The 26366-nt window shown below is 62.5% G+C and overlaps 1 protein-coding gene across 2 annotated transcripts in view; it reads left to right on the forward strand.

Annotated features, from left to right (window-relative positions):
- WNT7B (Wnt family member 7B) overlaps window positions 1–26366 on the forward strand; it is a 50911-nt gene that overhangs the window by 3830 nt on the left and 20715 nt on the right. Inside the window, exons 1-2 of one of the 2 annotated variants that reach the window (XM_021091385.1) lie at window positions 1040–1539; window positions 22976–23202. In XM_021091385.1, coding sequence (XP_020947044.1) covers window positions 1457–1539; window positions 22976–23202 — 310 coding nt within the window. In that variant the 5' untranslated portion in view covers window positions 1040–1456. Of the gene's footprint in view, window positions 1–1039; window positions 1540–22975; window positions 23203–26366 lie in introns of those variants that run through there. The other variant, XM_021091384.1, reaches the window with a different exon arrangement.

A 26366-nucleotide genomic window follows, 5' to 3' on the forward strand; every position in this document is an offset into this window, starting at 1 on the left:
TGTCTTAGCTCCTGCTTAAGGGGTCTGCACTGCTGTCTAGACGGACATTCATATTCTTATGTAGCCAGGCTGGGCAGACAATAGGAGGTGGGACTCAAAAATGTGACTTGGGCTTAAAAAAAAAAAAAAAATCCCTGGAAGGAGGATGTTCAGAAAGGTGTGTTCTTCGGGAGTTCCTGTTGCGGCTCAATGGAAATGAATCTGACTACCATCCATGAGGACGTGGGTTCAATCCCTGGCCTCGCTCAGTGGGTTAAGGATCCAGCGTTACCATAAGCTGTGGTGTAGGTCGCAGACACGGCTTTGATCCCGAGTTGCTGTGGCTGTGGTGTAGACTGGCAGCTACAGCTCCGATTCGGCCCCTAGCCCGGGAACCTCCATATGCTGCGACTGCGGCGCTAAAAAGACACCCCCCCCCTAAAAAAAAGAAAAAAGAAAAGAAAGAAAGAAAAGTGTGTTCTTTCGATCTCCCCACACCTATGCCAACCAACTCCTCAAAGGAGAACGAAAGAAGTGAGGTAGGGCAGGCCAGAGTTGGGGGCTGCTGTGCACTTGTTGGGGGCGCGTTCCCACGGTTCGCGTCTCTAAAGAGACTTGAGGCAGGACCCTGCAGAGGCCAGTGCGCTTGCGCACAGGTGAGCCCAACCATGCTGGGCCTGGTTGGCAGCGGCAGCGGCCAGTCTCACCAAACCCAAGGGCGCGAAGGCACAGGCGCAGCGCACAGGGGGCATTCGGGCGCACACCCTGCGCCCTCACAGAGCGCCTACGCTCCCGCAGGCACACACAGGCATATGCAGGCACGTGCTTGCACACAGGAACACACATTGCCCAGCACAACCCCCAAGAGAAGCGCACGCCCCCGCACGGTTATCCCGCGGTGCCTCCCCCCACCCCCGCCCCCCGAGGTGCACCCTCCGGAGCAGGCTGGAGCCGTATGCCTCGCTGATGTTGCTGGCGGGGTGGGGGTGGGGGGGGTTGTCGGAGCCAAGGCAGTTTGGGCAAGCCCTGGAGGCGGCTCCCGCCGCACGCTTCGGTCAGCCTCCCCTTTAAAAAACCCGCCCGCGGAGGAGGCGGATGTAGGGGTGGCCCGTCCAATGGCAGCTGCGCGCCTCGGGAGACTGGAAGACGTGAGCCAGAGCGAGCGACAGAGCTGGTTCCGACCGATCGACGGACGGAGGGCCAGACTGCGGCGGAGACGGACCCGCTGCCCACTGCCCGCTCCCTCGCCTGGCACTCCAGCCCCAACCCCAGCCCCAGCGAGATGCGCGGCCCTGGCGGCGGGGCACAGGCGACCACCGCGCCGGGGCCCGCGCGCCCCGGTCCCTAGCGCCCTGTGGTCCCTAGCGCCCTGTGCCGCTGCCCTACCTGGGGGAGGGCCGCGGAGACCCCAGCCTCAGCTGGCCCACGCGCTCTGCTCGCGGGGCCTGCCCAGCCCCGCCAGGAGCGCGGGCCCACCATGCTCCTGCTGTCGCCGCGCAGCGCGCTCCTCTCCATCTATTGCCCGCAGATCTTTCTCATCCTGTCCAGCGGCAGCTACCTGTGAGTGCCGCGGGCCGCGCGCGCGGTGGGCGGGCGGGGGGCCCCCCTCCCCGGCCTACAGCGCTGGAACTGGGCGAGCAGGGAACCAGGCAGCGAGGTCCCTGGGCGGGGCGCCTGGTGCCCGGCGCGCGAGGGAGCGGGGGTACTTTGGGTCTCCTTGCCGGCCTGAGCGGCCGAGGTTGAGGAATCGGGGGCGGGGTGGGGGGAGCTGAGGCAGTGAGTTCTGCTTTGAAGTCAGAAAAGGGGTGGCCGGCTAGAGGCCTGATGGCTCGGGGAGACCTGGCTGCGCGCACCGAGCACGAGGGCCGGAGGGCGCGCGGACAGCGCGGAGATTCCCTGCGCATCCCAGCCGCGCCTGGACCAACAAAATCCCCCGCCCCATATAAATACACGCAGCCCGCCCGGCCATGCCACACTCGAGAGAGCCTCACGCACACAACTGCTGCCCCGCGTACACACTGGCACACACACGTGCACGCTGCGTCCCACCAGACAGCACCCAAGCCGTCCTCCGAGATCGCTGTCGCTTTGCGCGCCTTCCTGCCCCGCCGAGCGGCCTGACCCCAGCCGCAGCCGATTGCTCCCCTGGGGCGGGCGATGGGGGGGTGGCGCGCGCACTGCGCGCCTGAGGCCGGCGGAGGCGCGCCCAGGTGTCTGCTCCAAGGCAGCGCGAGGAGAGTGGGCGCGCGGGTGCGTCCGGCCCGGCAGGGCCCGGCGGGCTCCGGGAAGCTCCGGGCAGGGCCCGACTCTGCCCAGGGAGCCGAGGGGCGCGTCGGCGCAGCGGTGGCTTCGCCGGATTCCTAATGGGACGCATATGCTCTGGCCTCCGATTTAAAAAGAAGTTTGATTTATGGAACCGCCGTTTGGGGGAATTTAAGCTGGATGCTACTGATTAAACCTCAGAGCCAGTTCTCCCTCCCCTTCTCTCCTCCCCTCCCCCTCCCCCTCCTTTACACGCGGGCCACGTCCGGGGTCGCCTAACGCGGCCAGAGGGGGCAGCCGCCGCCTTCGCGCTCCCTGCGCCACCCCCTCCCCCCAGCGCGGCCGCAGTCCTAATAAATCGCCGCGCCCCCACCCCCTTTTAACAGAGACGCAGCCAATTTCTTCTCCAGCTCCTAGGAAATTACTATCCTACCAGTTTTCCTTCTATAAATAGTCGCGCATCTTGAAACAAAAGTTCGCAACCGCAGCCAGATGCTGCGAGGCCCGCGGTTTCCCGGGCTGTGGGACATAATTACAAGGTCCGGGCGCAGAGAGCGCTCCAGGCCCGGCGGGCAGCCCCGGCTGCTGCGGAGGCATCGCCTGGGGTGGGAGGGGGGGAGTGCAGGCCGCCCCGGGCAGGGCGCGGAGCCGGGTGGGGAACGCCTGATCGTTGGGGACTCAGGCTAGGAAAGTGCCGGACCAGAGAGTCCTGCTCCTGGCGTTCCTCCTGGGAAATGGAGCCGCCCAGGAGGTCTTGACATCTCCAGCCTCGGGTGCTCAGAGGTCGGAGGTGGAGGAGGTGACCCACCCCCACCCTCGCCCCCAATCCTGAGCATCTCAAGCTGAAGCCTTGCTAGAGAACTGGCAGCTTCTCTGCTCAAGAAATCACTCTTGGAGCCAGCTGGCTGAGGTTTGGCGCTAATGGGGAGGTGTCCCGGGTGGGAAATCAGGAGTTCCCCCCCCTCCCCAGGGTGGTTTGGAGCAAGAACCTGAAAGGAGGAGGTGGGCCTCGGAGTGGGCTGCCAGGGCGGCAGCTGAAGCCCCTCTGGGGCAGGTGGTAGCCGGCATAACCTCCACAGGCCCTAAGCTTTCCCTTGGGGCTGGCACCCCAACTCCAGGCCTGCCGGTGACTACCATCTGTGCCCACATAGGCTCACTCCCCGAGTGTGCACTGCCAGCTTTGTTGGCAGAAATTCTCCCAAGGCGATGGCTTTCCACAACGTTCCTAGGCCAGGGCTGGGGTCTGGAGTGGACGGTGAGGCGGGCGGCAAGGGCTCTGCCCCTGCCCTGCCTTCAGCGCCCCCTGCCCCAGGGACAGCCCAGCCTGGCCTTCAGCCCCTGGGTGGGGGGCAGGGGGAGAAAGTGTTGTTGCCAGGCTTTCCCCGAGCAGAAAAGAAAGCAGATGTTCCGAGAGCGAGGGAGGGAGGCGCAGGCAGCTCTGGGTTTCCCTGCCTCTGGTGGGCGCAGGGCATGTGAGATGCCATGGGTAGCTGGAGCCCAGGCTGTAGATGAATGTGAGTGTGGGGAGAAGACACTGCGGGCATCTCTGAACTGAGGCCCAAATGCAGGTGAGGCAGCAACCAAGTGTGTTGATCACGGTTGGGGGTCCACGGTAAGCCCACCTCAGCCACCTCAGAATATTCGAGGAGGTTGGCCCTGTGGGATCTGAAGATGCCAGGGGACGGGGGGGGGGGGGGGGGGGGGGGGGGGGGGAAGGGGGGGAGTTCTGGGCGGAGGCTGCTTTCTGCTCCAGAGAACTTTCCAGAAGGCATCCATTGCTGGGATCACAAACACTGGCAGTCAATTGATCCGCCCCTTTCACCTGGGCTGCTCTCCCAGCTCCTCATCCTGGGCTGCGGTCCGGTCACAGGGAATCCCACATGCCTGCCTGGGCCCCTGCCGCTGATCTGGTCGGACGGGTGTGCTGGCCTGGAAGCGCCCTGAGCCCCCGCTGGACTCTGCGCTGGGCCCAGCCGGCCTCTGGAGGCAGTTCTGGCCAGCGCTGCTCCCCCCGTTGTCAGCGAGGGCCTGAGGGAGGGCAGGTGTCAGACGGCCAGGGTCAGCTGGTGCCGGGGCCTGGCCGAGGCCCTGTGCCCGGGCGAGGCTGGCCTGCTGACCTGGGCAGGTCCCTTCCCGTCTCGGCCTCCCTCTCCCAGATGTGGGGGCTGGCTGCAGTGATCCCCCCAGATCTTCCGGTAGGAGTTTCTCATGGTGACCGCCCGCTCTGGGGAGCCGAGTGAGTCATGGTGACAGGGCAGAGTTACTCACCGACCACCTGGCTGTGGGGGGTGAGGGGCGCTCACCACTGCCCTGCCAAGGCTGGGCCTCTTCCCGGCTCTGCCGCTGTGGCTTTATTGGTGGTGCCAACCGCAGGCCCAGAAGCGCTGTGGGCATGACCCTGGGGGGAGGGGAGGGTGCTGAATCAGGCCCCCTCCCATATGGCATCACAGCCCAAGTGGGGGTGGAACGGGGCCACCAGCTCAGGCGTGGACAGGTCGCCCCTGGGAGGAACAGCTCCCAGCCTAAGAGACTGTGTCTGTCCAGGTGTGGGAAGAGCCCTGCTGTGTGGCCTCGAGCAGGTCGGTAGGCCTCTCTGGGCCGCAGTCTCTTCTGGTCTCTTGGGGATGAAATCTTCTACTGCAGGCTCAGGTCAGGCCCCCACACATGGGCTTCTAAAGCGCGTGTGGCTCCGTGGAGTGGAGAGGCCACCAGAGCAGGGGAAACGGACAAAACCTTAGCCCCCAGGCCCCCCCAGGCCCCGCTCAAGAGGTACAAATAGAGCCGCTCTAATGACAGAGAACTTGGGGACATCACTGGCCTGTGAGCGAGGCTCATCAACCACTAGTTCAAGGGGGAGGCGCACTTGGACGTGACTCCTTGGACCCCCTGTGCGGGGCAGGAGGGCCAGGCGGGTCCCCGTATGCTTCCTCCTGGGGCTGCTGAAGGCTCTGCGGGTTTGTATGGAGGCCCGTGGGAGAAGGGCCCGTTTTGGTCCTTGTGAGGCCAAGGGGCCTGAGAGTGACCCAGCTACTGGGTTCTCATCTCTGTTACTGCCTGGGGGCAGCCCGTGACCTCAGCCGTGTCCTCTGTACAATGGGCACCTAGGAACATGAACCTTCTAGAGGGCGTGTGAGACTTCGACCAACGAATGCAGAGATGTGCTTACCTGTGTGCTTGTGTCCACTAAGTGCTCAGAAGATGGGGTTGCTCTCAGCTCCTGGAGAAGGAGGAGAAGGAGGAGGAGGAGGAGGAAACCTGTTTCCTAGGCAGGGTTTTGAAGGATGGATAGGAGTTGCCCAGACCACCTAGGAGCATGAGACGCCTAGAACAAGGAACAATACTTGCCCTCAAACATATTCACCCAGGGTCCCTCTCCAGGGAGCCTCGCAGCACCGGTGGACAGACAGAATGCCAGGGTCCGTCAGGCCCTTTCCTGAGGTCCCCCAGAGCCCAGGGTAATGGCCCATGATGCATGGAGGAGGAGTCCTAGGGTCTTGGGGCCTCCGGGTGGTACAGGCAGCAGTTGGAGGCGCCCTTGGAGAGGGGAGACCACCACAGAGTGAGGTGGGTGTTGAGGCCCTGATTTCATATTGTTTTATCTGGCTTCTCTGGGGACACTGCACTCCCTGCCTCTGTCCCCCCACCACCATGTCCCCTGGAGCCTCATGCCAGCCTTGGGGAGCAAGGGCCAGGGAGGCTCAGCCTGCGGGAAGCCCAGAACCGCTGCTGGGATCTGGACCAGCAATGCCCTCTGACTACCCTGGGCAGAGCCTGAGGGTGGTGGCAGGCAGGGGATGGGGCGGGATGGAGATTTTGACTGCGGAGTCGCAGGCCCTCTGTGAGCTCAGGATTGCGGGGAGGGGGGTCCTCAGAACAGGGCCCCTCCGTGTGGCTCTGGCAGCCCCCTCACCTCTTGGGACAGATGGAGGGCTTCAGCTGGCTCCCCTGAGGCCTCCATTTTGCGTGGCCCTGGGTCCGGCTCAGATAGGCCCCCCGCCCCACTCCCCCAGCAAGGGGACAGGAGGCCGGCGCCCGCCCTTGTCAGATGAAATCCCAGCCCAGGGCTCCCTCAGCCTGATGAAAGGGTCATTGTGCGGCGTAGGCCGCCCGCTGGCCAAGGACAAAACCACCATTTGTCCTCCTTCTCGGGCTCGGGGCTGGGGCCTCCCCTCGGGCTGGCCGGCGGGTGGGGGTGGGCACAGGTGTGCTCCCTCATCCCTTTCTCCATCTCCCTTCTCCATCGCAGAGCCGCTCTGCTGGCCTAGACCCCTCCCAGTCCTGCCTCCAGCCTGCCCAGGGCAACCTCACGCTCTGAGTGGGGAGCCTGGGGCCTGGGTCAGCCCTGCTGTCGGCAGGGAGGTAGTGAGCTCTCCGGCCCTGGAGGCATACAAGCAGATGCAGGAGTGAGGGCCAGGCGTGGTGGGGGAGGCCTTGCCCAGAAGGAAGCCATCCGGCCCTCGCGGTCCTCTGTGCGAGGCCGCTGCGTGGTGTGCTGGGTCTGCTCCACGCATGAGGATGCTGAGGCCCCGGGCACGACATCCCACAGCCTCAGCAGCAGAGCACAGAGCAGGGCTTGGAACCCTGCCCACCAGCGCCTCTCCCAAGCCTCGGGGTGGACCAGCTGGCCTGAGGCCCTGGGGATGCCAGAAGGGCTCCAGCTGAGGCTAGGACTGAGACACCACAGTTCTGCAGCCCCCAAGGAGCCACTGTTGCTGCAGACCCTAAAGCCTGCCAGCTGACCGAGTGGGACCCCCCAGGGATGGGGACCCCCCCTCCAGCAAGCAGCTCCCTGGCATGAACTGTGGTCTGGAGGAGCCCAAGTCAGCAGGCCTTGGCAGTTTCATCCCAGTGACACCTGTGGGCCTCCATCGCTTTCCAGAACCTTCCCCCATGGCCATCCTTGCTCCTGACCCTTCTCCACGTGCCCCCAGACCAGAGATGTTCCTTGTGCTAGAAAGGCCCTGCACAGCTGGCACCTTGAAGGGGGCCCCGGAGGGCAGGAGCCTTGGGCAGGGTGAGTGGTGGCTCGGCTTGCCCTGCTGTAGCACGTAGGCTGCGGAGGGCCGGCTGCTGAGGGATCCAGAGCTGAGACTTAGGCCCTGGCTGCCCCAAGTCGGAAAAAAAGATGAAAAACCCTTTCTTGTGGTCGTTCCTCCAGAACGTTATTACCTGCCCCCGGGGCCCCTGGCTGGGGACACGGGGCTTTGCATTCCTTGTCCGTGGGTCCAGGTTCTCTGGGAGAGTTTTCGCTCGCGGGGGATGTGAGCACACGTCCGGGGTCTGCTCTCACTCTCTTTCCTTCTGGGCTGCCGGAAAAGAGGCGCCACCCACTTGGGAAGTGGCGAGTGAGGGGCGTGAGGGTCAGAGCATCAGATAACCCGCCAGGTCCTTCTCAAGGGGAGTGAACCCAGATTCGAACCTGGGTCTGCCTGAATCTTAGGTCTGTGTTGCCTCTCAGGGCGTCCTGCTGATGCAGATTTCTTGCCTCTTGCAAACTCCATTGGCCTCGAATTCGCTGCTGTAACCTCATATGGAGGGAGAACCAATTACTCCGGCGGGTTAGAACTGTCTGTTGAGCAGGAGTCAGGGGGCTCTGAGTGAGGGCTTTCTCCACTTTAGATTTGGGGGCAGCGGGGCAGCTTTCCCAGTGGGTGCAGGGGAGCCAAGGGGCACTCAGATTCCTGCCCCAGGTCCCTCCCTGCCTTGAGGCCTGACCTCCTCTGAGGGCAGCTTGAGCAGAGAGAGACGGTGGTCCCCGCTGGCCGGCTTGTGCCCTCTGTTGGGTCAGCGTGAGTATGGTGCCAGGTGCCATGGACTTGAGGCAACCTTATGGGCAATGCCCCCCTTTTCTGGACCTCAGTTTCCCCATCTGGGTGATGGACCTCGGTGTTCGGGGGCCCTCTGGTGCCCGCCTCCCACCCGCCAGCCCTCCCCAGCCGTCTGAGCTGGCTTTTCACACCAGCAGCAGCCCCTGTGCCAGGAGAAGCGGACTGGCTGTGTGTGCAGGTGTAATTGGGAAGGCCCCTTCTTCCTATCATGACTCAAAGTGCCATGGTACCCACAGCAGGAACCCAATCCATCTGCAGTGAGGGGGTACCAGGGGAGACCTCTCATAGAAGATGGCCTCTGACTTGGCTCCTAAAGAAAGTGGTGGGGGGAGGGTAAAGGGGTTCCTGGTGGAGGGATGGGGGTGCTGGAGGTTAGAGTGGGGTGGGGCAGTGGTGGGGGGGGCTGGGGGAGGGGGAGGGTTTAAGCGGGGCGGGGGATGGGCAGATTCATCCAGAACTAAGGAAACGCCTGAGAGTGGGTGGGGCAGGTGGCAGGGGAGGGGGAGGGGAGGAGGCAGGTCTTGCCGCTTGGAGTGGAGGGGGTGCTGGGGGCAGGAGGGCACGGATCTGCAGGGCTGATGGGAGGCAGAGTGTGGGAGACAAGCCCTGTCAGCACCCAAGCTCCGAGAGGCTGGGCCTGTGGTTGTGGCATTGACCGCTGCCCCCCTAGCACCCAGCACAGCACTCAGCTCTCAGCTGGTTCCCAGTAAATGCATGTCTGCTGGTCAGATGGCCACTCATGTGTCTGGGGCCCAGCGAGGTCCACTGACTTGATCAGGGCTCGCTGCCCAGGCCTCGCTGCAGAGGCCTCACACCCCAGGTGTTTCCGCACAGGTGGGCACGGGGATTGGTCTGGGGGCTGGATGACTTCCAGGCTTCCCCAGATTCCAGTCTTTCCGAGGTGACTGGCTGCGAATGCTGGGCACTGCCAGATGCTGCTGACACGCCCCCTCCAGGAGCAGCCAGACCCATCCCCTTGCCCCCCACCTTCCTGGGCCTGTCCTGTGTCCTCCGGGCCACATCCGCCCAGGTTGGGCTCTGCAGCAGGTTGAAGTGCTGGCTTCGCTGGTCCCAGGGTCCAAGCTCCGGGCACGGCCCCGTCAGGAGCATGACTGCCTGCGGGATGGAGCCCAGGGTGAAGCACACCTGCTTTCCCAGGGAGACGCTCCTGAGCCTCAGTCCATGAAATAGGCTGGAATGCCAGGCGGCCAGCCCACGGGGAGGCTCGAGGAGTGTGCGCAGGGGTGGCAGGGCCGGGAGCCCAGGGCTGGCCATGCAGGCTGGTGTCATGGTGCACCGGCCAGGGAATTGGCACCTCTGGGCTGTGGTCCTTCACTCTGTTCCCAGTAAGAACATGCAGGGACACTGGCCTGGAAGCGCTGTGTGGCCGGGCAGGGCTTCGCTCCCAGAGCTGTCGGTCCCAGTGGGCCCCTGACCCTGGCCCTGCTCCTTTATTTCCTTCCCTGCAGCTCCAGGGGCCTGGCGGGGCGTGAGGGCCGGTGACACCACTGCCAGGGGAAGTCCTCCTTGAAGTCTCGCTGCTGCCCCGAGGAGCGGGCGTCGGAGGGGAGGCTCTGGCTGACCCCAGGGCCCCCACCTGCGTGTTTCCCAGTCTGTCCCAGGGAGGCGCGGCAAGCAGGGTTTGCACCAAGTCTGAGCATGAGCCCAGAGCCTACCCCTGGCCTTCTGTCTGTGCTGGCGACTCCTGCCAGGGGAAGAGGGGACGGAGAGGGGCAGGCAGGCGGACTGCGGTGGCAGTGGAGGCAGGAGGCTGAGGAGACAGGGCCTGGGGCAGAGCAAGGCTGCTAAACCTTGTCCGGCTCTTGGCTCTGATACCAAATCTCCGCCAGGTGGCCGCGGGGCTGGGGACGAGGCACGGCCCCTCTCCTTTAACCAGGAGACAGGCTGTGGAAGTCCAGGGTGGTGCCTGGGGACCCCCGAGCCTGGGGAGGTGTTCTGAAGGGGCTGGTCCCCCGGGGAACACCGACCCATCCTTCTGATCATCACAGCCAGGCAGGGGAGAGGGACCTTCTTCCGGGGAGAGTGAGCGCCCCATCCCGAAAGGCATTCAAGCCAAGGCATTGGGTTGAGAAAGGCCTGGTGGCCCAGGAATTCTTGCAGGGAGCAGCCCTGAACAGTGGGCTGCTTGAAAAGAGATGTGGGTGGGGTGGTGAGGCCGCTGTGCCCCGGGGACATCTGGCCTTGGTGAGAGCAGAGCGGGGCCATGGCATGGGACAGGGGCAAGGGGGTTGGGGAGAGCCTGGTTGGGGCCAGGCTCCACTCAGGCTCACACTCTGCTCTGAGGGGCCCAGTGGCCCAGGCAGGTCCCCGCCCCCTCTTCCCAGAAGAGGGGTCCTTCCTCCAGGATGCCTGCTCGAGGCTCAGTCCGCCCGGCCCGGCAGTCGGCACAGAGGTGGTGGCTCACTGTCCACTGTCCCAGGGACTTGGTCCCCAGACCTGCTGCTCAGACTGTGTCCAGAGTGGTCGGGAAGGCCGAGGCTCTGGCCAAGCTGCTGGGCGCCCAGACTCCCAGCCTGGCCATGGGCCAGCGGGGCCTGCCAGCTTCTTCCCACCTGTTCCGCCTGCCTGTTCGTCCATCCGTCTGTCCTGAGGTTTCGCACAGGCATCCTGGTCGCTCAGGCCTGCAAGGTGACTCCGCATCTGACAGCTCAGGGCTGAAGCCTAGGCCAAGGCCAGGGCAGGGGTCTCCCGAGGGGTTGGTGTCCCCCCTGTACGATGGGAAGCAAGGAGAAAGGTCAAGGGTAAGGCCGAGGGGAGGGCTGGGGCACAGCAGAGGATGCGGAAGTGTGGTCACGGCTTAGCCTGACAGGTGTTGCTGAGCGTCAGTTCCAGCGGCCTCCTCAGGACCTGAGACGGTGCTGGTGGGGGGGAGAACAGAGGAGGATCTGAGTGGGCTTCTTGGAGGAGGAGACACCAATCTGGGCCTCGGATCTTGCCTGGCTGCTGGAGGGAGCAGGGCGGCCCTGGAGGGGGAACTGCTGGTCCACTGTGGCTAGAACCCAGGAGGGCCATGATGGGCCTCATGGTCTGGCAGAAGTCTGGAAGTTTCTGAGGTCAGAAGTCAGTGCCCTGAGGTTTTAAGGTCCCACTGGCTGAATGAGATTCTGACTGTGCAGGTCCTCCAGCCCCCTGTGCTCCCTCAGCCGTGAACTCCCTGTGCCAGTGAGGGGTCCGGGAGAACCCTGGGGCTGGGCCCGCCCACCTCTGGCGGCCACACCCTGCCCAGACCCCCTGCCTGCCACCTGCTTTCTCCCAGGATGCCCAGGTTTCTCTCCAGGGTGGGGTCCCAGGATGCCAGGCCAGGAATGCCAGCTATGTGGGGAGGGCGGGCGGGCAGCCGCCCGCCGGGGGCGCGAGGGAGCAGGCGGACGCTCTGCTCCCTTGCCCGGGAACACTGCGGGCAGTAAGCTGAGCGGAGCAGTGGCCTGGAAAGATTGCAGCAGGCGGACGGTGGTGCAGGGAGCCGGCCCGCGAGCAGGGGCCGTTCCGCGCATCACACAGACAGGCAAGCGAGGCTCCCAGAGGCCAGTGAGAGCCAGCAGGGCAGAGCTCGAACCCAGGGCCCCAAAGCCAGAGAACCTGCTCAAAGTGCAGCTGCAGGCACCTAGATGTCCCCTCAGCCCCTCACCCCGCGGAGGGGAAACAGGCCAGGGTGGGCCACGAGGGCCCAGGGGACAGCCTCATTTCCCAGCGGGGCCCCGTCCTGCCTCCAGGCCTCTCTCCAGGCCACTTGGAGACGCTCCTCCCTGTCCCCCGCCACGGAGCTCCCTTCAGGCGTCCTCTCGAAGCCTCATCTGTAAAGGGGGCTGGCAAGGCCCACCCTGAAGAGCCCACACGGGGTTGAAGTGGAACAGGGTGGGGGACCCTGCTTTTTGGCTTGTCGTCGCCTGCAGGGGCAGGCCCTGTGATTGGGCGGGTGAGGGGCAGGTCTGCCCTCTGCACATGCCCGCCCCACTGCCCCAAGGCCTTCAGGTACTTTCTGACCCCATAGAGGGAGAGGCCCTTTGCCCACAGAGGGCTGATTGTGCCCCACTTCCAGATAAGGAAACTGAGTCTCGGAACAGCCTTCCTGAGGTCTGGCCATGACTTCACACCCCGTGCTCCCCCCGGCTGGCCCAGAAGCCCTGGGGGAAGGAGATGAGCAGATTCAAGGAAGATCAGGGCAGGTACAAGTGGCCAGTGTGCCACCAGGCCGTCGTACCCGCTGCTCTAGGTCCTCCCACTTCTGTTCCCTTCTGTCCTGACCCATCTGAAGGAGGAAGGCTGTGGGCTCTGGCACAGCCAAGGTGGCCCAGGGGGTCCGCAGAAGAGTTCTTCTCCCCAGTTGACAGGCAGGGGCACTGAGGCCACCATTAGCCCCTGGCGCCCCCTCTGCCCCCCAGGACCCTACTGGTTCTAGAGCCACAGAAGAGCCTCTTCGGGTCCATCTGAGGCTGGAAAGCCCTGGGCCAGCCCCTGCGCCCCTGGGGGAGAGGCTGGCGGGGATGCAGCCTTGGGTGGGCGCGAGGTCCAGGGGCCACCCTCCCAGGTGTTTGCCCAGTTACTTCCTGGACAAGTGAACCCAGGCTCGCCTCCCTGGCTGATCGCAGATAATTAGAACATTCTTCAAATATTTTGCCAGAGGATGCACGAGAAGGAAGGATTACAGAATGCCCCAGGCCAGGAGCGTGGGCTGGAGGTGCTCCGGGCAGCTGGGCCGCCAGGGCCAGGCCAGGGATGGGGGCCTGGAGGGAGGCTGGGGATCCGGCCTAGCTCAGCCAGCCTGTCCCCGCCTCCCAAGAAGCTGGGGCTGGGGTGGGGGCTGGGGGCTCACAGCCAAGGCCAGCTCAGGGCCCAGCTAGGGGCTGGGGGATGCTGGGGCTGGGGATCCCCCAGCTGGCCGTGGTGCACAGACCCTGCCCCTAAATGGCATCAGGAAAAGTCCAAGGGCGTCAAGCACAGAGCCCTGGCTCCCTCGGGGGAGCCTCTGGAAGGAGGTTTTCTGAGCTGGGAAGAGGCCCTGGAGGGCGAAGGCGCAGACAGGGAGCCCAGAGTGAGACCGAGGGATAAGGGGCGTGCCTGAGGCCAGCCTTATGACTGACACCCAGCTCGGGCCAATGAGGAACAGCCTGGGGCCACGCCCTGCTGGTGCTGGGGGCGGGGCAAAGGCAAGGTTGGGGGACGGGAGGGTGGCCCCAGAGGGGACCGGTGGGCTCTCTGCGGGGAAGTCCTTTCTCATCACTGCTCACCTTCCCAAGGCAGGGCACAAGCTTCCTCCCCAGACAGCAGGGGTCAGGTGCCCCCCAGCGACCCCCTCCCTCCCAGCTCCTGTGTCTCTGGGAGGAGTCTGGGGTGTGGTGCCCAGCAGGCTCAGTCCTGAGAGTACTTGGATCCTAGTCTCCCCCACGGCGTGCTGCCCCAGTCCTAGCCTCGCGAGCGTTCCCGGGGTTCTGTGGTTGGATAGGGCAGGGGCTGCTCCAACCCAGAGCCCGGGGTGGGGAGGCTGCATTAGCGCTGGCGCACAGTCCAGTGAGTGGGCACAGAGCAGGAGAACCCTTGGGACCAGGCTGGGTGGGGGGCCCTGATCTGGTGTGTGGGGGCCGTTTGCCCTTGCCTGGGCCATCTCCATCCCAAGCTGTGGTTGGTGGGGTCGGCGGCTGGGGAATTTGTAGGATAAACCAGATGCTGAGGTGGGGGGTGCCTCACTCCTGTGGCCGCAGCCGTGGCCCTAGTTTTAAGGCTCCGTGGACAGAGCAGGTGGCTCGAGGCTTCCTCCGCGTCTGGGAGGCTGTTCTGTCCCGTGGACCGGGGCTGGCAATGGCTCCACTTCTCTCTGGCTTTTTAAGCAGAAAGATACGGCTTGTCCTGTCACTGGTGATGCCCCTGCGTCCATGCCCTATGGAGGGCACTTCAGGGTGGGTTCAACCCCTTCGTGCCAGTCCTACCCACCTCTGGGACTTGACATGCTCGGCTCATGTGTGGAGGCTATTTTCTCAATAATGCATGAGGTGGGGTAAGAGCTGCTTTTTAGGAGTTCCGGTTGCGACCCAGTGGGGTAAGAACCTGACTAGTATCCATGAGGACCTGGGTTCCATCCCTGGCCTCGCTCAGTGGGTTAAGGATCTGGTGCTGCTGTGGCTGTGGTGCAGGCCGGCGTCTGCAGCTCTGATTCAAGCCCTAGCCTGGGAACCTCCATATGCGGCGGGTGTGGCCATGTTAAAAAAAAAAAAAAAAGCTGCTTTATACGTGTAACAGTCTCCGAGAAAATGGGCAGCGCCCCTGTCCCCAGCCCCACTGAGGATGTCCCAGCAGCGCTGTCCTGCTCTCCTCAGGAGCGGGGTCACCGACCCTGGAAGGCCCTGGCATGTGTGTGACATCCATCATTAATTTGGCCATTCCACGGTGACCGCTGAGGGTCAGCCAGGCCTGGGCCACGCTGGGCAGAGTGCACGGTGGGGAAAGAGATGGGCTCGCCGTTCTGGAGCAGCACCGGGAGGGCCTAGGGACTCCGGTCGTGCTCCAGGCCTGGCACAGGTCGGGGGCTTCCTTCAGCTGCCCCCTGGGAGGCCCCCCAGTGCGGCCCTGCCCCCAGGGACCGATGGGGGAGAATGAGTCTCCACATGGACCCGTGACCCCTCCAGCTGTTTTGAGGGGTGGGGACAGGGGTGATGAGACACTGAGGGGTCTGGGGCCAGGAGCTACGGGTCCTGAGCTCTGCTCCCTCCCTCCCTAAGCTACTTGGCAGGTATCCGGACCTTCTGGAACTTTCAGCTCTTGTTCTGAGGAATAACAATAATAATAATTATTATTACTATTCTTATAACATCTGCCTCCCCACCAAGAATCCAGCACACAGTAGGTGCTCTCACCGCCTTGAGCCCAGCAGCACGTGGGGTTTAAGCTGGACCCCCAGCTGCTGGACCGGCTTTGGAGGAGGTTAGCTCCTGAATGAAGCAGGGGTGTCCCTTGCAGAGACGGGAGGGCAGGATGGCTCCAGGCTTTGATGTGGGTGAGATCCTGGCCCCCCCTGCTGACCTCTCAGGTTGGCTCCCTGACTCTAAGGTGGCCCCGATGCTGCCCTGAGGGAGCCCCAGGGTGGGCCTCGGCTGGAGTGGGGCTTGGCCCAGACAGGGGTCTTAGCTGGAGTGGCCGCGGCCCAGAGCTCTGTCCCCTTCGGGCTCAGGCAGCACTGGGAGGGCTTAGGCTGCCCATCGGGGCCTGGCCCCACTGGTGGGCTCAGCTCCTCTGGGCAGAGGACAGCTAGCAGGTGGGCAGTGCTGCCCACTGGCCCCGAGTGCTGGACTGGGCTCAGGCTAAGAGCAGGAGGCACTGCCTGCTGCGGCCCCTGCCCACAAAGCACGCCCTCTGCCCCCACAGTCCTCAGGCTCTCCTGTGTGCACCCTCCTCACTGCCCCCGCAGCTGCTAAGGCAGCCTGATGCCCTCTCTCATTTTCCCCGGGAGTTCCCGGGACAGCGTAGCTGCGGCAACACTAGATCCTTGACCCACTGTGCTGGGCTGGGGATCAAACCTGCGTCCCAGAGCGGCAGAGATGCCACCATCCCGTGTACCGCTGCAGGAACTGCCTGACTCCTTAACTCCGCGTTCCCAGAGGACCCAGGGCCTGTGGGGACAGCCTAGGGACATCTGTGGATGGAGTCCAGGCAGGGTCAGAGGGTGGCAAATGGGCAGCCCTCAGCAGTGCCAGGCTGGGGGTGCCTTTGGATCCTGGGGCCCCCGGGAGCCTGGCTTTGGGCTGTGCTCAGCCACCCCAGCTCTGCGTGTAGGAGGGGGGGCCCGTCCCCAGCAAACCCCATGAGCCTGTGCTGTACAAGGGGTTAACACCTCCCAAGGCTGGACCCGCAAAGCACACAGGAAGCATTTTTAATGTTCACATTTTCTTAAGGGTGCTATCTTTGACTTTCGTAAGGATACTTGGAGTTTTCTTGCCTTCTTCTTGCCAGCCCTGTAAAGATTTGTATTGCAACAGTTTAGGTTTTTGCTGAGGCATAACCTCCATAAAGTGCAGAAATCTCAAATGGAGTGTTTGAGGCATTTTTACGGACGCGGACCCCTGTGTCACCAGTGACTGAGCGGCTCAGGACAGACAACGTTTCTGGCCCCCAGCCGGCTCCCCCTTCCCCCTCCCACCCCCGGGTAACTCTCCTCTGACGTCCGTCTTGAAGCTGAGTCCTGCTGGGGCTTCTTGGACGGGTAGCATCCTTGTTCTCGTGTCGTTCACTCCACAGGGAGTCTGGGGGTCTCTGTCCAGCGGGTGGCATCCTGCAGTGTGAATAACCACAGTGTTTCTGCCTTTCTCCTGGTGGCAGACGCTGTTGTTCCAGTTTGAGTGGGTGCCTGTCCTTTGGCAGGTGGAAGCGCTGGCTTCGCTTGGGTTATAGACCCCAGGCTGAAATTGCTGGCTTAGGGGGAAGGAACGAACCCCTTGGTGATGGATGGATGGATGGATGCAGCGGCTGATGTGGACACCCCCTGGCTTCAGAGTTGCCGATTTAAGCATTGGTCCCCCAGATGGACCCAGCGGTCCTTCCCGGGTCCCTACAAGGGACCTGGATCCTGGCGAGTCCGAGGGTCTCCAGTCTCAGGCTGCGAGCGTTGCGATGCCCTCTCACCACAGGCCAGCTACGAAGTGCTGTGTGCCTGGAACCCTGTACAAGCCGGCAGCTCTGGGGTGTAGCATGGCTGTTATCACTCCCACTTTACAGATGTGGAAACTGAGGCCCAGAGAGGTTAAGAAACTTGCCTGAGGTCTCAGAGCTAGGCAAGGGCAGAGCCAGCCAAGCTGGTTCACACCAGCATTCATGTTCCTAAGCCCTCCCCACAGGGCCGCCAGGTGGGTGCCTGGTACTGGGCTAGTGACATAGCAAAGGTCCCACCCCCTTGGCCGCGTGTCTGCCCATCTGTCACCTGCGCCCCTGCCCCCCCTGACTGGAAGCCCCTGGTGCTAGAGGCAGCCCCCTCCACCTGGACTGCTCTGGCAGGTAAAAGACCTTCCTGCTGTTCTGCGGCAGCCCCTCCTCGCACAACGCCAGGCTCAAACCCAGCACTAAGAAGCAGGAAGCCCTTCCTGTCAGCCCTCTGGTCTGAGACCTGAGAGCGCTGCCCACCGCCCCGAGGACAGCAGAGGGCTTCTCGTCTGCAGGGCCTGGAAACCTCCTCCCCCAAGCTCCCTTCTCAAGACTGGTCCAGGCCAGGGGTGAGGAAAGTTCCAGACTCTCAGCTTTGCCCACTGCTCCTGGCATCTTGCCCATGTCCGGAGGCCCCTGAATAGCACAGGGGGATGAGCCCGGAGCAGAACTTTCCATGGAAAGGGCAGCGACTGAAACGCGAGCGCCCCGCCCGGCTTCTCTGTGCTCAGGACCACCCAGAGCCAACCCCTCTGGGGGCACCTGGGCGGGCAGCCTCCTGGCAGTTCTTTCTGCTTTGAGGGAAGAGCTGGGCCCACCCTGTGGGGCATCTGGCTGAGGGAGCTGCAAGCATGTTCTCACCCCCAAACTGCTGGTTATCTCAGAACCTGCCTGCGTCCACTCTCCTCCCTCCCGCAGAGCACCAGCTGTCTCCTGATGATGTATTTTGGCCCCTTTCGTGCCCTGCACGCCGACGGTTTCTTGATGCTGGCCAGCATCTCCCGGCTGCAGCCCCCTCCCCTCCAGGCGGAAGGTACCATGCGGGCAGGTCCTGGGGTGTGGCCCAGCCAGGCTGGCAGGGCCCGTGGGCGCTGTGGGGATGCACACGGTGCCGCAATGGGTTGCCAGGCCTTGAACCCTAGCAACAGAAGCCTGATGAATTCACGAGTGGCCGGGAGGCATTTCAGCAAGGGAAGGATGTAAGCTGTGTTTTGAGGGGGAAGAGGGGGCGTGGTTCCCAGCTCCTTCTTTCTGTATTATGAAGAAATTTCTATACTAAGAAGAAAGGCCATCTTCTTTCTAAATGATGCACTTATTGTGTGCTCGGAGCCACAGTGCTGCCTCCACCTGAGTTCTGGAAGCAGAGACCTGGCTGTGTGGTCACACCCAGGTCCCCTAGCCTCTCTGAGCTCCAGCCTGCACAGTAGTAACAGGGGGTTGGCAAGGCCCACCTGGCGAAGGGAGCAAGGCGGCTTTGCAGATGCCTGTGTGGGTCAAGACCGGTGCTCAGAATGGGAGGATTTAATATCTTTCGGGGGAAAAAAGTCCCTGCCTTCTCAGGGGATGATTTTGAAATCGCTTCTGGAGTATCAGCCACGTCTGATGATTTATGCTCCTGGCCTCTACCGTGCAACTCTCTTCTCTGAAGCCCTTGTTGCATCTCAAATCCGGGCACTGACATGCTGGGGGGACGGCTGGGGGCTCGAGGCCCCCTACTCCCTCAGTGCCCCTTGCCCTGCAAGCATATAGGCGAGGGCAAGCAGGGTTACCAGCTGGGCAAGTCCCCTGTTGTCCCCTCCCACTGGTCCCACCTATGGCAGGGGCTGTGGAAATCCTGCATATGGATACAATCCCTTAAAATTGTGTTTGGAGTTTCCTGGTGGCCTAGCAGTTAAAGGATCTGCATTGTCGCTGCCGTGGCGAGGGTTTGATCCCTGGTCCAGGAACTTCCGCATGCCGCAGGTGGGGCCAAAAGAACAAAAGGTAAAATTATGCTTAAAATTCATTTAACATAAACTTTTCCACTCTAATGACGTTAAAGTGTAAAATTCCGTGGCCTTTTGTACATACACAATATTGTGTAACCTTCGCCTCTCTCTAGTTCTGTAACTTTTCCATCGCACCGGATGGAAATTCCACACCTATGAGCTGTGACTCTGCATTCCCCTTCCCCCAACCTCTGGCAGCCACCAGCCTCCTTCTGTCTCTGGATTTACCTTTGTGGAACATTTTCTAGAAAAGGAATCCTACAACACGTGGCCTGACTTCTTTCACTTAGCATTATGTTTCTGAGGTCCATCCTGGAGTGTCTATCTGCCCATTCCTTTTTATGGCCAAATAATATTCCACTGTCTGAAAAAAACACATTCTGTTCATCCATCGTCAGTTGGGTTATTCCCTCCTTTGGCTCTTGTGATGGGCACTGCTGGGAACATTCGTGCACAAGTTTTTGTCTAAACACTTGTCTTCTATATTCTGCTGGATATACACCTAGGACTGGAATTGCTGGGGGCTGTGGTCATAACTTTTGAGGAACTTCCCGACTGCTGTCCACAGCGGCTGCACCAGTTTACCTTTCTACCAGCAACGTGCAAAGGTGCCAATGTCCCCACAGGCTCAGCCACTCGGACTATTTTCTGTTGTCCTGCTCCCAGCCATCCTGGCCGGGGAGGAAGCGGCACCACCCTTTGGATCTGATTGGCTTCTCCCTAATGATGAGCGATGTTCAGAATCTTTTCACGGGCTCACTGGCCATTGGTCTCCCTCTGGAGAAATGTCTAAGTGTCTAAGTCCTTCGCCCATTTTTTTTTTTTTTTTTTTTTTTGCTTCTCAGGCCCGCTTCTGTGGTATATGGAGCTTCCCAGGCTAGGGGTCCAGTCGGAGCTACAGCTGCCAGCTTATGCCACAGCCACAGCAACGCAGGATCCGAGCCGCGTCTGCAACCTATACCCCAGATCATGGCAACACCAGATCCCCAACCCACTGAGCAAGGCCCAGGGATCGAACCCAAAACCTCATATTTCCTAGTCGGATTCGTTTCCATGGCATCATGACGGGAACTCCCAGTTTTTTTTTTTTTGTTGTTGTTGTTTACTTTGGGGGCCACACCTGCGGCGTATGGAAGTTCCCCAGTTAGGCCAGGGATCGAATCCACATGCTCATGGATACCAGTCACATCCTTAACCTGCTGAGCCGCTATGGGAACTCCAGCGATTTAACCATTTTAAAGCTGTGCAGCGTTGAGTGCACCCCCGAAGTCATTCAACCAGCCCCTCTACCAAGTTCAAGGCGTTGTCACTGTCCCCCAAACCCCCTCTGCTGAGCAGTCCCTCCCCACCCCCCTCCCTGAGCCTCAGGCCACCACTCCCCTGCTTTCTGTGCCTGTGGGTGTGCCGGTCCCGGACTTCGGCTACGGAGGGGCTCCTGCAGGACGTGACCTTCTGTGTCCAGCTTCCTCCGTGGGCGTTGATGCACCCGAGGTCCATCCTCGCCGTGTCCCCAATTGGCACGTCCGTCGTGTTATGACCACGTAATATTCCACTGGGCCGAAACTACACTCTGCCTATCGTTTTTCACCCCTGGCGGATGCTTGGGTTTTTTCTGCCGTCGTAAACGGAGCTCTTCTGAACGTGTGCGCACACGTTTTTGTTTGCATCCCTGTTCTCTATTCTTCGGGGCATGTACCTCGGAGTGGAATTGCTGGGTCACAGGGGCGCTTGTTTGGCTTTGTGGAGGAACCGGCAGACGGTTTCCCACAGAAGCTGCGCCAACTGTTTGGTTTGGGGCACCCGGAGGAGAAGGCGCAGCCAGCAGAAAGAAGGGGGCTGTTTCGGCAGAACTATGGGCCCCGGCTGGGTTTCAGGACAGTGTGTGGCTTCTAGACAATAGCCTGGGGGGCAGGACATGGGGGCGGGGTGGCCACAAGGGGCTCCCCAGAGCCGATGCCCAGGCCCTGGCCTCCTGGCACTGTGCGTTCCCCCCTTCTGCCCACGGCCTGCCAGCCCCTTTCTTGAGAGAAACGAGTCAGTGTTTTTCCAGGACAGCTGGGCACCCCCAGCCAGCTGGGAAACTCCCCGTGTGGCGTGAGCCCACAGCACGTGTTGTGACCAGGACGCCTGGCGACACTCAATCCCCGTGGCCCGCCCGCCCCGCCCCCTAATCTGGCCAAGACCCCCCTGGGTCTCCCACGGGCACAATGGGCAGAAATGCCCGGGGCTGGCATGGAGGAAGCGCATCTGGGCGGGTGGGGCTGGGAGCGGGCTGGAATTTGGGGAATTCAGCCCCAAGTAATTGTAGCTGCTCAGAAAACCGAGCTGGGGAAATGAGACGGATGGGAACCCTGCCGGGCAGCGGCCTCCAGGCCTCGGGTCGGAGCCCGGCCGGCTGCTGAAAGCACACTCCCCAGTTCTTCCAGAAGGCTCGGGGCTGCACAGGCCCCGCTGCCCCCAGAAAGAGCCCCCCCACTCCTGGCAGCAGGCATTCAGACTAACGGGAGTGCACTTGGGGGACCCCGGTGGGACCTGGGGGCAGACACAGAGCATCCTAGCCCAGCCTCACTCCCCATCTGACCATGTGCTCAGCGCCTCCCCGCACCTCCCCGGCTCCCTCCCCAGAACCAGAGGTCTCCTGGGATGGGCCTCCGAGGACCGGCCACATTGGCCTGTGCTGGTCCAGGGACCAGGGATGCTCTTCTCCTCCCTTTTCTGTCTGGCAAACTCTCCTTCCCTCCCAGGCCCGCGTGCAAGCCCCACCGGGCTTGAACCCCTCGGCCCCGAGCGCGGTGGACACACGCAGCACCCACTTGCCTCTGGAGCACCAGCCTCACCCCCGGTCTCGGGGTCATCGTTTTCACCCCCAGCTTCCTCACCAGCCTGAAGGCACCTTGAGGGCCGTGCCAGGTCTGAGCGACCCTGGGGCCTCGGGGGCTGCCCCACGAAGCCGGCCATGAGTGTTTGTGGAATGGCTGAATGAATGAAGATGAGCAAATTCTCAAGGCCTATGTCCCAAAGAGCTCCTGCCACTCAACAAGAAGACAACCCAGTTTAGCACTGGGCCAAGGGGGTGTTCCCACAGTGGCTCAGTGGGTTCTGAACTGGAATAGTATCCAGGAGGATGCAGGTTTGATCCCCGGCCTCGATCACTGGTTTAAGGACCTGGCATTGCCGTCAGCTGTGGTGTAGGTTGCAGGCGTGGCTTGGATTTGGTGTTGCTGTGGCTGTGGTGTAGGCCGGGCAGCTGTAGCTCTAATTCGACCCATAGCCTGGGAATGTACCTATGCTGAGGGTGTGGCCCTAAGAAGACCAAAAAAAAAAAAAAAAAAAAAAGGTTAAATTTCTGCTCTGTGAATTGCACCTCATTAAACAAACAGATGAACAGTCCCTCTGAAAACACCCAAGCAAAAAAAAAACCTGAGCCCAGCCAAGGTGCCCTCCCATCTCAAGCCTCTGTTCCTGGCAGGTGCCAGTGGCTCAATTATAAGGCACGCTCAGGGGACCACTCCAAGGTACCACGCTGCCGTGAGGCACCTGCTGGGCCCAGCACTCAGTAGGTGCTCAGTTCTCATTGCTCCTGTTTCTCCTCCAAGCGCACCCAGTGGTCCAGAGGGACGAATGGCAGGTCCTCTTCACAGGTGGCGAATCTCTCCCCGTGGGTCTCTGTTCTGAACCTGCGTGGTGCTGGTGGGATCCGGTGTTTTATACTCCATGTATGGGTGTGAAACCTGAGGCTCGGACAGGCAGCGTGTCTTTCCAAGGTCCTGTGATTGGAGTCAGGACTCCGTGGGCTTGGCTCCTGGCCTGGGTGACCCACTTAGCAGCCTGCCTGGCGCAGGCTCCCTGGGGAGGGTCTACTCATGATGCGAAAGCCTGTATCTGGGAGCTGGGGTTTGCTGCCGGAAGGCAGCTGTGGACCGTCCCAAGGTGATGGCTGTCAAATCCCAGCGGGGTCTGTGTGTCTGACTCCGAGGCGTGGAGAACTGTGGCTCCTGCAGGCCGTGGGACTTTGGACTCCCCTTCTTGTGACTTTGAGGCTAAGAGGGCCCTGGGGTGTGTGCCTTTTCAAGCTAGAATCCCGCGAGTGGGTCAGTGGAAGTGGCCCCTCGAGGGCAGGGGTCTGGGCTTTGTGCCCAGTGGGCAGAGCTTGGCATGGGGTGGAGGATGGAGTGGCTCCTGGAACACGTTCTCCGGCCAAGAGACCGGGCGGGGGGGGTTGGAGGGGCCCCGCCAGCGTCTCACCTTCCCCGTGTCCACCCCTCTCCGCAGAGCGCTGTCATCCGTCGTGGCCCTGGGAGCCAACATCATTTGCAACAAGATCCCTGGCTTGGCCCCGCGGCAGCGCGCCATCTGCCAGAGCCGGCCCGATGCCATCATCGTGATCGGGGAGGGGGCACAGATGGGCATCAACGAGTGCCAGTACCAGTTCCGCTTCGGACGCTGGAACTGCTCCGCCCTCGGCGAGAAGACGGTCTTCGGGCAAGAGCTCCGAGTAGGTAAGGGTGCCTCTGGGCTCGCGGGGACCCTGCCAGGGCCTTTGGGTGCCTGGGGCCCAGGCCACCCCCCCCCACGCACGGAAGACCAGTCCAGGCCGCTTTTCTGCACCCACTGGCCCGTTTCTTGGCCGTAAGAGCCCTTCTCTGGGCCTGGCCTGCTGGAGGCTCAGGACCCCAGGAGTCCCCGACCTGCCCGGCCCTCTGGGGCACTGCCACTTCTGGGACAAGGGAGGTTTGATAGGAGCCCTCGCTCCAGGCTGTCAGGCTGGGGGACACCATCCCGGGGTGGACGTGAGCCAGTGGGCTGGTGGTGTGCAACAGCTGTGTGGACCTAGGCAAGAGGCCTGTGTCTCTGTGTCTGCGTGTTGTGTCTAAAATGCGACGACAGTAGTAGTTCCTGCCGCGGATGCTTGGTGGGGGGCTTGATGCAAAAAGTGCCGGGCCCGCAGGAGGGGCTGGGTAAAGGGCTATGATACCTGTGAGTGGAAGGGATACTAGGCAGAGGGAACAGTATGAGCGAGCAGACCACTGCAGGGTGACATGTGGGGGGCAGGGAGGAGGCCGGCTGGCGGGGATGCCCAGGGGAGTGGGGAGGAGGCTGGGGGAAAGAGGCGGGGCTCCCACTCCGCGGGCAGTGGCCGCCACCAAAGCACAGGCAGGGGGGACCAGATTTCTGCCGGCCGTGCCCGACTGAGCCTTTCCCAGTCCCCGGCCCACTCGCCCTGCTCCCTGTCCTCATGGCTTTGCATGAGACTCCACTGTGCCCACTTTACAGGGAAGGAGACTGAGGAGTTAAAGGGAAAAATGGGACTGGCGGAATCTGACCTGATCTGAAGACAGCTGTGACGGGCACTCGGGGCGTCAGGGCCTCCGTGTCCTCATGCGTAACATGAGCTCAGATCAAGCAGGCCCTTATCTGGGACCCCCAGTGCCTTGCCTGGTGCCTGCGTTCAGTAGGTGCTTAATAAACAGCTGTTGAACAAGGTGGGGGGGGGAATGGTGAGACCAGCCCCTCCAGGCTAGTGTGAGTGTCAGAGGGCAGAGCGTGATAATGGGGGCACAGCACCAGGTGTGTAGGGGGCCCTGTTAGCCTGGACCCCGGCCTGCAGGCACAGGTGGGACTCTACCTGTGAGTATAAGGTGTCTTTCCGTTCCCAGAAGGCCGAGGAGCCTGGGCCTGCCGAGCCGAGCCACAGCTGCCGGGACCCAGGCCAGAGCTGAGCTCTGCAGGGCTTGGAACGCCTGCGTGGGGCAGGGGGAGGCACAGGGAAAGCCCCCGGGGGCCCCTTTGCGGTGAGCAGCGTGTGGGTGGCACCGCCCCCTCCCTAGGGCCCCACCACCCAAGTGCAGCTTCCTCCCTCCAGGTGCCAGCAGGAGAGGGCGGGGCTGCCTTCCCCAGCCACCGTGGTTAGGAGGTGTCAGCACCGGTGCCCGCTTCATGCCAGGCACCCACTTGCCTGCCTGGCCCCCAACCCTGACTCCTGAGACTCTGGGCTCCGAGGAAGCCGTGAGCATCCCCACTGTACAGCTGAGGACACGGAGGCCAGGGGAGGCTGTGCAGCTGCTGTGGCCACACGGTGGAGCTGGATTCAGATCCAGCCTCCTCCTGGCTTTCCCGTGGTCCTCCTGGCCGTGCTGGGCAAAGGGGGGTGGGCAGTGGAAGTGGTTCCTCGGCCTGGAGAGAGGTGGAAGCTTGCCCTTCATGGAGGTTCTCCAGACCCAGCCACTCTGAGCCTCTCCTCGGGGCCCCCAGGCAACAGGTGCATCAACAGCACCTAGTAAATGCCAAGCTCTTATGCATCCTGCAAAGCCCAGAGGAGCAGTGCTTGCCCCCTTGCCAGCGACTGGCCCTCTTAGTGGACACAGATCACTTCTGAGAGTCACACATTCCCCTGGTCCTATAAGGATGGCGGCTTTCAGCTCACAGCTGTTCCTCCTCGGAAACTAGCCCTCTGCCCACCGAGAGGGGTGGCTACGCCAGGGGCGGGTTGATGCCAGGATACATAGCCCCTGTGCAGGTGGGGCTGCTCTGCAAAGTTCTTCACGCCCTGAGCTCTCCGTGGGACCAGGCATCTCAGGTTCTACTTCTAGGGAGCCCACCTAAGGCCCTCTCTCACTTTCACCTGCTTCAGAGGCAAACATTTTGGCAGAGATGCCCACACCTGCACCCAGCCCTCGGGCTCACGTTCTCTCACTCCCACCACCCCGTCCAGGCCATTCGTGACCTTTGTGTGGCCGACTGACCCCCTTCCTAGGCTGGGCCCAGGCAGCCTGGGCTTCCTCTTGACTCTGGTGGCTCCCTCCCAGCCCCGCCCCAGTCAGCCTTCCACCCCAGGGGGTCAGGACCCGCACATTGCACGGCGAGGCTGACTGCTGGCCACCCTAGCACCCTGTGGCTTTAGTCTCCATGCTCAACACCCCCCGCCACTGGCCTGACCACCCAGTCATCTCAGCAGAAATCTGGTGGCGCCCCTTCGGTCCATCCCTGCCTTCTGCCCCGTGGTCACTGCAGGGCCTGCCTCTGTGGCGGCGGTCAGTTCCTCCCTCTGCCTCCTGCCCAGCGCCGGCCGTGCCATGTCACTCCCTTCCTCCAAAACCTGCAGAAGCTCCCTGCTGCCTGGGACAAATTTCACTTTTCAGCTTGCAGTCTGAGCAGCCCCTGCCCGAGCTCCCCCCGCCCCCGGCCCCTATCCCTTCTGGAAACTTGCTCTGGGCATCCTTCGCTTCCTCCTCACGCTGGAGGCCCGTCCCCTCTGCTCTGCTCATTCGCATCTGATTTCCCCCTTTTCACCCTCCCTAGCTCTTCCTCCTCCATCCTCTCAGCATCTCTCAGCCCTGGACCAGCTAAGGCTCCGGGAGGTAGGCTTCCTAAGGCCCAGGCTGCCTCCCGACAGGCCTTTCGCCCTCCCTTACTCCTCACTGCTCTGAGGAAGGCCCTGCCCTCGCCCAGGAGGGCTCTGGCTGCCAGCCAAGCGGGGCGGAGTCCCACAGGCAGCAGGAGCCCCCCCCCCAAACCCCACGGGTGCTGTGATGGGGGTCTGAGCAGGCACCTTGCTCCTCCCGGGGCTCGGCTGCTGGGAGTCACAGGCAGGAAGAGGGGCCAGGCTGTGGGGCCGGCCCACGTCAGAGGCATGCGGGTGGCCCGGGCATGGGATGGGAGCTGG

This window comes from Sus scrofa, chromosome 5 (assembly GCF_000003025.6).
Source record: "Sus scrofa isolate TJ Tabasco breed Duroc chromosome 5, Sscrofa11.1, whole genome shotgun sequence".
Classification (NCBI taxonomy): domain Eukaryota; kingdom Metazoa; phylum Chordata; class Mammalia; order Artiodactyla; family Suidae; genus Sus; species Sus scrofa.